This window comes from Rutidosis leptorrhynchoides, chromosome 2 (assembly GCF_046630445.1).
Source record: "Rutidosis leptorrhynchoides isolate AG116_Rl617_1_P2 chromosome 2, CSIRO_AGI_Rlap_v1, whole genome shotgun sequence".
NCBI lineage: Eukaryota > Viridiplantae > Streptophyta > Magnoliopsida > Asterales > Asteraceae > Rutidosis > Rutidosis leptorrhynchoides.
This window is the reverse complement of record NC_092334.1, coordinates 129,007,624-129,016,772: the sequence shown is the minus strand read 5'-3', so window position 1 is coordinate 129,016,772 and position 9,149 is coordinate 129,007,624. Positions and strand designations below refer to the sequence as shown.

Genomic DNA, 9,149 nt, shown 5'->3' with positions numbered 1-9,149 from the left:
AATTGCACGAGAGCGCCTTATTTGGATGCACTGACTGATTATAGTTATGAAATGGCATTGATAGCCTCTACTCTTGTCTTATGAACTTTTTTTAAAAGGCAAACTCACACATGCATCTAATACTAACACGAATACATACACCACAAAATGTGTTAAGCTAGACTTGAACCCTCAACTTCGAGGTTGTAAGGGTGACCTCGATACTGTCAAACCATTGACTCTTTGGTCTTGTCTTGTGAACTTATAATCTATAATGTGATGATTTTCTTACGTCTCATAAAAATCGTTGTTTTAGATGATGCATAAAGAAGCACTAGGTCTATCGTCACAACCCTAGCATTTGTATTTGAGCGTAAAAGTAGCCAGTGGCGAAACTAGGATTTTTTTACACTGGGGGTAAAAAAAAAATTAACCGGTAGCAATTTTTTTTTGACAAAATTTGAAGATTTTGTGGCAAAAGTTGAAGATTTTGAGACAAAATTTGAAGGTTTTGGAGTAAAAGTTGAAGAATTTTGGGCAAAATTTGAAGGTTTTGGGGCAATATAGGTTGGTTTTGGGGCAAAAGAAAATTCACCGGGATCAAAGTCAAAAAACCCAAAATTTTTACAATGAAAAAAAAAATGCACTGCCCGCCCCCACACAGTTTCGCCCCTGAAAGAAGCTGCTTTTAAGGTTGGATATCTACCGGGACCATCTATTTGATTTGAGTTAGTCATTTCGTAGAACTAATTTAATTCAACTTTTTTTTTTTTTTTTTTTTTTTTTTTTTTTTTTTTTTTTTTTAAAGACAAACAAAATCAAGTAGCCTAAAAAGCCTATATTAGCTTAACCAAAAAGCTCATGAACCAACCCATCAACAAGTTATGCAATAAGCTAAATCCAAAGAGAAACAGCCAACGCTTCTCACTTATCCGAACCAAAAATAAATCCCCCTTGTTTTCTTCTTCGTTCTTCAACTGTTAGAATCTGACAAAAACACTTCCAAAATGAACAACTAATAACAGAAAACAACCACCAATTGTATCCATTACCACCATCTATAATGGCGATGCAAACTTCTCACTCCGTAAGTACTATTGTTATCAACACATGTTTGTATCTTCGCCTTCCTAATTTCACACTTCGCATCTAAATTTAGGTAATTTTGTTGTTAATTGAGATGCATGCCAACTGTTCGATAAAATGTCTATGAGAAAAAGTGCTTCAAATTGCTCATGTTAGTGATACTTTATGAAGCAATTTCAAACTAATACAGCAGCCCTGGATATTAGCTATCCAGTAACGATTAACAGTTCAATTTTAATGCTTATGTTAATGATAAATGCATTTATGTTGTTCTCTTTAAAATTTATCTTAAGAATATGGACTTTATATTCATATAAGTTATATATTTTGACCATGAATGTGGTTTTCATTTTAATTAGCAATTAGTAATAGGTTATGTAATATCTCTATAAAAGATAAGGTTTTGATTATGTTTTATGTTCCATGGATTTTGTGAAAAGATTCTGACAAAGTTTCACAATTATTGGTGTTCTAAGTATATTTGGACCCTTAACCTCTTAAAAAATACATCTTAAAAGTTGTCGGTTTCTTAGTCTTTGCTTAATATTATTATCTACGAAAACTCTTCAGGTTCTGTCATTGAGAAGGTGCTCGCCATTTACGAAATCATCTTCTTTTAGCATCGTTGATCTCCATAGATGCTCGTCTATTGAGCTCTCATCTCTCTTCCATTTTACAAAATTTTATATTTATCCAAGAAGTACCTTTTGCACTCAGTCAAAACGAAGGTCTCGTGGACCTGTAATGGCTGCCAAGAAAGAATCCAAAGGTACATAATTGATCACATTTTTACAGATCTTTGTATTCAGTAATGTGATAAATATAAACTCGTAAAGATAGGAAAAATATAACTGATTGATATATTCTATTACTTAGGAACAAAACAAGGAGATGGAAAGTACAAACATACTGTTGATCTTCCTAAGACAACTTTTGGTATGAGAGCAAATTCTGCAGTAAGGGAACCTGAAATTCAGAAACTTTGGGATGAAAATCAGGTTTTCAAGAAAGTTTCTGAAACGAATAATGGGGTTAGTTTTAAGCTTATTTAATCCCTTATATTGTGCTACAAATATGTGCTTTTTTTGAAAAGCAACATCTTTACTCTATCTAATATTACTTCTGCTTATAATAGGGAAGTTTCATTCTTCACGATGGCCCTCCATATGCTAATGGTGATTTACACATGGGACATGCGTTAAACAAGATCATTAAGGATATTATTAACAAGTATAAGGTCTGATTACAACTTTCACTCTGATGATGCACTTCATGTGATTTATATGGCTATAGAAGCTAAAATATAATGAATAAGTTAATAGTGTATATGACTGGATGATTTATTCAAATTTTGCTTTCATAACAGCTTCTTCAAAACTGTGAAGTTCGTTACGTTCCTGGTTGGGATTGCCATGGTCTACCAATTGAGTTGAAAGGCAAGTGACATTTGTGCTGGTTTTGTTAGTTTAAAATTTTAAGGTACCTTTTACTTTTACCATTGTTTATAATCTTTTGTTTGATTATCTTAGTATTGCAGTCACTAGACCAAGATACCCGAAATGGGTTAACACCAATTAAATTGAGAGCAAAAGCAGCTAGATTTGCCATAGCAACTGTGAAGGCACAAATGGCGTCATTCAAGGTCAGTTAGTACCACAAGTCCACATTTATTAAAAAGGTGATGATCTTTACACCACCAACTTTTATTCATACACCACAAAATATGCTTAAGGGGTTGTACTGTACAACATCATTATGCATGTTTGGTGGTGTATGGACAAAATTAATGGTGTAAGGATCTCTACCCATATTAAAAAGGGTAGCATTTCAACTTTATTCCGGCTTTCATTATTTTTTTTCATAAGGTCATGTACATAATTTAAATTATTACTTATTGGAAATTATATTGGGTATATGCTACAATTGTTGTTTTCATTATTGTTGCTATTATATGTAGATCATTAAGTATCTTTATGATCTTTGTTTACAGAGATTTGGAGTATGGGCTGACTGGGATCATCCTTATCTTACTCTTGATCCCGAATATGAGGCAGCTCAGGTAATGAGGCTAAATTTTACAGTCAAACTCAGTATTACAAGTAGTTTTCTTTTATATGCTAATTTCTTCTACTTTCTTCTTCTAACTGTATTATTATTTTACTATTATGATGATGATGATGATGATGATGATCATGATCATGATCATGATCATGATCATGATTGTAATTTTGCCTTTGTAGATCGAAGTATTTGGGCAAATGGTTTTTAAGGGGTACATATATCGAGGTAGAAAGCCAGTGCATTGGAGTCCTTCATCTCGCACTGCTCTTGCAGAGGCTGAGTTAGAGGTAACTGGATCACAGACTATTCTTTCGCTTAAGATTAAATCTTGCAACATGACATATAAACACAAACTTGCATTTAATCAGAGTTATGTTTATTAAATAAAAATTTCCATACAGTATCCAGAAGGTCATGTTTCAAAGAGCATGTATGCCATATTCAAAGTATTAAATACTCCAAGTGAATGTGGTTTACTAGATGAATTTCCCAAATTGTCCCTCGCAATTTGGACCACAACACCCTGGACTATTCCCGCTAATGCCGGTAAGTGTTCATGTCTGTTAGTTAATAAGGTGGTGTTTGTTTTTCAGTTTGCAGACCTTATTATGTCTTATGTGTGCGCGCCCGCAAACGTTTTTACTGCAGATTGTTTGTTTTTCTGAAGGCATAGGATAAATTAATGTCTTCTTCTATCTGCAATCTCGCAGACTTAGAAATGTGCTTCTAAGTGCTGCAGACAGAATTAAGTTATTCTGCAGACATAAAAACAAACACTCTTCACTATTGAGCATACAGACCTTGATACCACTTCTTCTTTACAGACGTGGTCGGTCTGCAGATCTTCTGACAAAAACATCTTAAAAAACAAACAACACCCAAGTGTATCCTAAATATAATCACATGTTAATGTGTTCCTACTTTTGTTTTCCAGCTGTTGCAGTGAATTCTAAGCTCGAGTATGCAATTGTTGAAGTGCAGTCCCCTTCGGATGTTGACTCGTCTTCTGAAGATGGAAAGAAGAGGTTTGGTAGTGTTTTGAAAAGCCAAGAGAAACCGTTTTTTATCGTTGCACTCGACCTCGTGTCAACGCTGGAAGCCAAATGGGGTGTCAAGCTTGTTGTTAAAAGAACAGTTTTGGGTTCAGATCTTGAAAATTGCAGGTACTTGACCATTTTAGTTATGGGTTGATTTAGGTTATTTTTTCTTGCTTTCCCTGATGGGTCAAAAGTTTAGTTTTTTCTTAAAATATAAGCCTAAATGCAAATAGGTGCAATGATCTTCAATTAGAAGTCACTTAAAGTCTATTTTTAGTACACTAAACTTTTTTTTACTCAAACAATTATATTGTTATTGATATAATATAATTTATGTAATCATACCTGATGCTCTAATTGGGCGATACAAAAATCTTGACAAAATTGACCAGGCCCATTTTGTTCATCATTCAACACCTCTATTTTGTATTAACTTAATTTGCTTTTATAAAATGCGTTACTAATCTAGTTATATTCACATATAGATATGCACACCCAATTAATGGGGAAGAATGTCCTGTTGTGATTGGAGGAGATTATATTACAACAGAATCAGGAACTGGGCTGGTCCACACAGCCCCGGGTCACGGGCAGGATGATTATGTAACCGGGTTAAAATACGGGTTGCCTTTAGTATCCCCAGTGGACGATGAAGGAAAGTTCACCGAAGAAGCCGGCGTGTTTAGTGGGCTTGATGTATTAGGCGATGGTAATATTGCTGTTATAGATCATTTGGATCAACGCTCATCAATTGTCTTGGTGGAACCTTACAGTAAGTCATATCATTATCATTCATCATCCATTAAATTAAAATTTAAAAGTTTTTTTTTTTTTTTTTTTTTTTTTTTTTTTTTTTTTAATGATAGCATTACATGGGTTAAACTTAAATGTATGATTCTTGATTTACTAGAGCACAAATATCCGTATGATTGGCGAACAAAACAGCCTACAATTTTTCGGGCAACTGCGCAATGGTTTGCATCTGTTGAAGGATTCAGGGATGCTGCTATGGAAGCAATTAATCAAGTAAAATGGACCCCACCTCAGGTACATATTTTAGCTAGTTTGCTTATTTATATGTATTTTGCTCCATATTATCTAAAATAAAAACTATTATTCAGGCAGAAACCAGAATATCTACAATGACTTCAAGCCGTTCAGATTGGTGTATATCTCGTCAAAGGACATGGGGTGTCCCAATCCCAGTCTTCTATCATGCAGAGACAAAGGAACCATTGCTAAATGAAGAGACCGTTGAACATATCAAGTGTAAGGGCACATAAACTTGGTTGACTTTTTAACACGTATAAACTTATATTTCTGTAACTTGCATTTTGCCTGTTTATGCAAAGAAATGGGATTTAACATAAAACAGAGTTTAGAGTGAACATTTGTTCATGGAATGCACCTTTTGATTGTTGTATTTGGCAGCAATCATTTCCCAAAAGGGTAGCGATGCGTGGTGGTACATGTCTGTAGAAGAATTGCTTCTGGAGAAATATCGTGATAAAGCATCGGATTATGTGAAGGGAACTGATACAATGGATGTTTGGTTCGATTCAGGTATTTTATATTTTACTTTTTAATAGAGACTGATTTTAAACTTTTCAAGTTCCCTAATTTTCTGCTGCCAATTTTATTGAAATCTTCTCTAAACTGAGTTTTTGGAGACCAGAACACTGAGAAAAGTTTTACAATTTCTTGGTGCCAAAAAGTTTATATGAATTACATCAATCATGTTACATACATTATAGAGTGACAAATAAGTAGATAATCATATACAGTGACGTCATCCTACTAAACATGACTTATTTTAGGTTCTTCTTGGGCTGCGGTTTTGGGGACTAGAGATGGCCTTAAATATCCTGCAGATTTATATGTTGAAGGAACCGATCAGCATCGGGGTTGGTTCCAAAGTTCTTTATTGACTAGTGTCGCAACAAAAGGTACACTGTCTACAAACATTTATAAATCAACAGTGTCCAATATGTTATGTTATCATTCTTTCTTGAATGTTCTTTTTTGATTTATTATTATTGTTGTTGTTTTGATAAATATGACAGGAAAAGCTCCATATAAAGGAGTTATAACCCATGGATTTGTGTTGGACGAGAGGGGTTTCAAAATGAGTAAATCTTTGGGTAATGTCGTCGATCCCCATACTATCATTGAAGGGGGCCCGAATAAAGAGGTTAGTGTTGTATTGCATTTACAGATATAACTTTATAATTTCTATCTTATAACATTTTTTTTCATTTTTTTTTTTTCAGCAAGCACCATCATATGGAGCAGACGTACTTCGGCTTTGGGTCTCGAGTGTAGATTATACTGGAGACGTTTTGATTGGTCAACAAGTCCTGCGTCAAATGTCAGACATATATAGAAAACTAAGAGGAACTTTACGGTTTCTTTTGGGGAATCTTCATGATTGGAAAGTATGCTATGTTTAACAGAATCGATACTGATAGTGACTTTTTATATGTGCGAACTTATATTGTGAATCTATTTTGCAGACTGAAAATGCTATTGCATATGATGAACTCCCTGAGATTGATCAGCATGCTCTATATCAGCTTGAAAGTGTTGTGACAAACATTAAAGAAAGCTATGAAAGCTATCAGTTCTTTAAGATATTCCAAGTAAAAATTCATCTACTTTTTTAAATTTTCCATAATAAAGGTTTCTTATTGTTGTGTAGTAAATGTGCTCGTTTCATTTCAGGTCATTCAACGATTTGCCATTGTTGATCTTTCAAATTTCTATTTCGATGTTGCCAAAGATCGCCTTTATGTTGGGTATAACTAACACATATTTTTTTTTATATTCTTGTATGACTATCAGAATTTTTTTAGTCAAATAATCGTATGCTGATTTGATTATATTTCAGAGGTGCTACAAGTTTTACAAGAAGAAGTTGTCAAACCGTTCTTGCAGTTCATCTACTCTCGTTAGTGAAAGTAATTGCTCCAATATTACCTCATTTAGCCGAAGACGTTTGGCAAAATCTCCCTTTCGGATATAATATCGACAACACCGACGTAGCCAAATTTGTTTTCGAGTCGAAATGGCCCGCGGTAAATGAAAGATGGCTTGCGTTCCCGGAGGAAGAAATTGATTTATGGGGTAAAATACTTGAGGTAATTGTGATTTATTTTTTTCTTTTAGTTTACTTATTAAATTATTAAAGGTTGAACTATATTGTGACACTATACGTGCATCTTCTTTTTATGAATCTGATATAGTTGAGAACCGAAGTGAATAAAGCATTGGAAACTGCTCGAACTGGGAAGCTTATTGGATCCAGCCTGGAGGCAAAGGTGTACCTTTACAGCTCAGATGATAATCTTGGTGTGAGATTAAGGAATATGTGTGAATCTAAAATTGATGCTGACTCACTACATCGCATATTCATAACGTCTCAGGTACTTTTTTAATCTTAAACAAGCTAGCAAGATGGGCGACACAAATGGTTTGGATTTTTAGTACCTGTTGAAATGGGTTGGTTAACCTGCAAAAAACAATGTTAATCTTTCAACAAATAATCGAATAAAAAATGTTGTAGGAGGAGATTGTGTGGATTGAAAATTGACTATTGGAAACTTTTAACTCGTTTGACCCATTCCCCTTCTATTATCTTTTTTTTTTTTATGTAGCCTGTTTGAGATAAATGACAACCAAATTGTCCCATTTGTATATAAATGGGTCAAATTTGCAACTCCTACTATGTTGCATACGAGACAGGTTCAAGGTCAATTTAGTTATACGGTTCATTGCTCATTCATTTTTAGAAGTTGTATTTATTTTTGTTGGTTTACATACATATGGCACTTAATCGACAGAATTTCTTCATACTTCTAAATCCAATTAATAGATGTCACTATATTTTAAAAATAGATGTAACATAAATGTGATGCTAAGATTCTAAATATCATTATTGTAATAAACCAAAATTGTTGTTATCCTTATTTGACTATCATATTAAGCGTTAATTCATGCTTTTAAATGTACCGCAGGTTGAGATTCTTTCTAACTTGGAGGATGCAACTGGCGAAAATATTCCATATACTGGAGAATATGTAATTGAGGGAGAGAAGAAAATATGGATTGGCGTATCACGTGCAGAAGGTTCCAAATGTGAACGATGCTGGAACTTTTCCACTCAAGTTGGTTCTTTTGTCGATCACCCAACGCTTTGCAAACGTTGTTATGATGTTGTTGCTGATCAACCACTACCTGCACTTGCAGCAGTGAGTTGAGCAGTAGGATATTTCTCTACGACACATAAATTTATATACTTTATAAACCATCTTTTTAGAAAGAGGTGAAAAAGTTGATTTTGTACCTGTCGGGTAGACCCAAGAACGCTTGTTGATTTATTGTCCAGCATTATTGAATTGACTAGTGCATCAAGTGATTATAATAGTTAAATATCGTTCGATAAAAATCTATATCTTTGAATGAAATGATTTTGGAGGTTTTATATATAATAACATCTTGGATTAATCACGTTTGATTTAGTTTAGTGCGGTTATTTGATCAGTCTAATAAAGATAGTTATAATGATGTTCAATTGTTTTGCTAATTATATCCATTTTATCTGAGGGGTGGTGATATATACCACCAATTTACTACATCCACCATAAATTATGCATTAACATGTTATACCGTACGATCTGTTAGTGCACAGTTTTGGTGAATGTAGTAAAAAGTACTCCGTATTGTGTATATATCAATGCCGAGTCCAACACACTTATGTCTGTACATCAGCGAACATACTTCACTGTTCACTCATGTTTGACCGCAGTTGGACGACGGCAGAATACTGCAGTTTCCACCTACTCGACCTCTATGCTCTTTGATGATACCGACATAAAGGTTAAATAATCTCAGTATGAATACTTTCAAAATTTCTAATATATTTGCAAAGTTTCAAATATTGTCATCATAGACTGCCAAACAAGAGCGCACCACCTTATGTATTATTAC

The 9,149-nt window shown here is 34.0% G+C and overlaps 1 protein-coding gene across 1 annotated transcript; it reads left to right on the top strand.

Annotated features, from left to right (window-relative positions):
• The first annotated feature begins 889 nt into the window (after positions 1-889).
• Positions 890-8,473, top strand: LOC139891389 (isoleucine--tRNA ligase, chloroplastic/mitochondrial). Its single transcript, XM_071874350.1, has 22 exons — positions 890-1,066; positions 1,636-1,834; positions 1,942-2,096; positions 2,201-2,302; positions 2,432-2,501; positions 2,595-2,707; positions 3,056-3,124; positions 3,306-3,413; positions 3,528-3,672; positions 4,061-4,289; positions 4,649-4,935; positions 5,074-5,210; positions 5,285-5,432; positions 5,595-5,726; positions 5,981-6,109; positions 6,227-6,354; positions 6,434-6,598; positions 6,677-6,802; positions 6,885-6,958; positions 7,051-7,300; positions 7,406-7,585; positions 8,177-8,473. Exons 1-22 carry the CDS (start codon positions 1,043-1,045, stop codon positions 8,417-8,419), a joined length of 3,213 nt encoding a protein of 1,070 aa, XP_071730451.1. The 5' UTR covers positions 890-1,042; the 3' UTR covers positions 8,420-8,473.
• Positions 8,474-9,149: the final 676 nt, after the last annotated feature.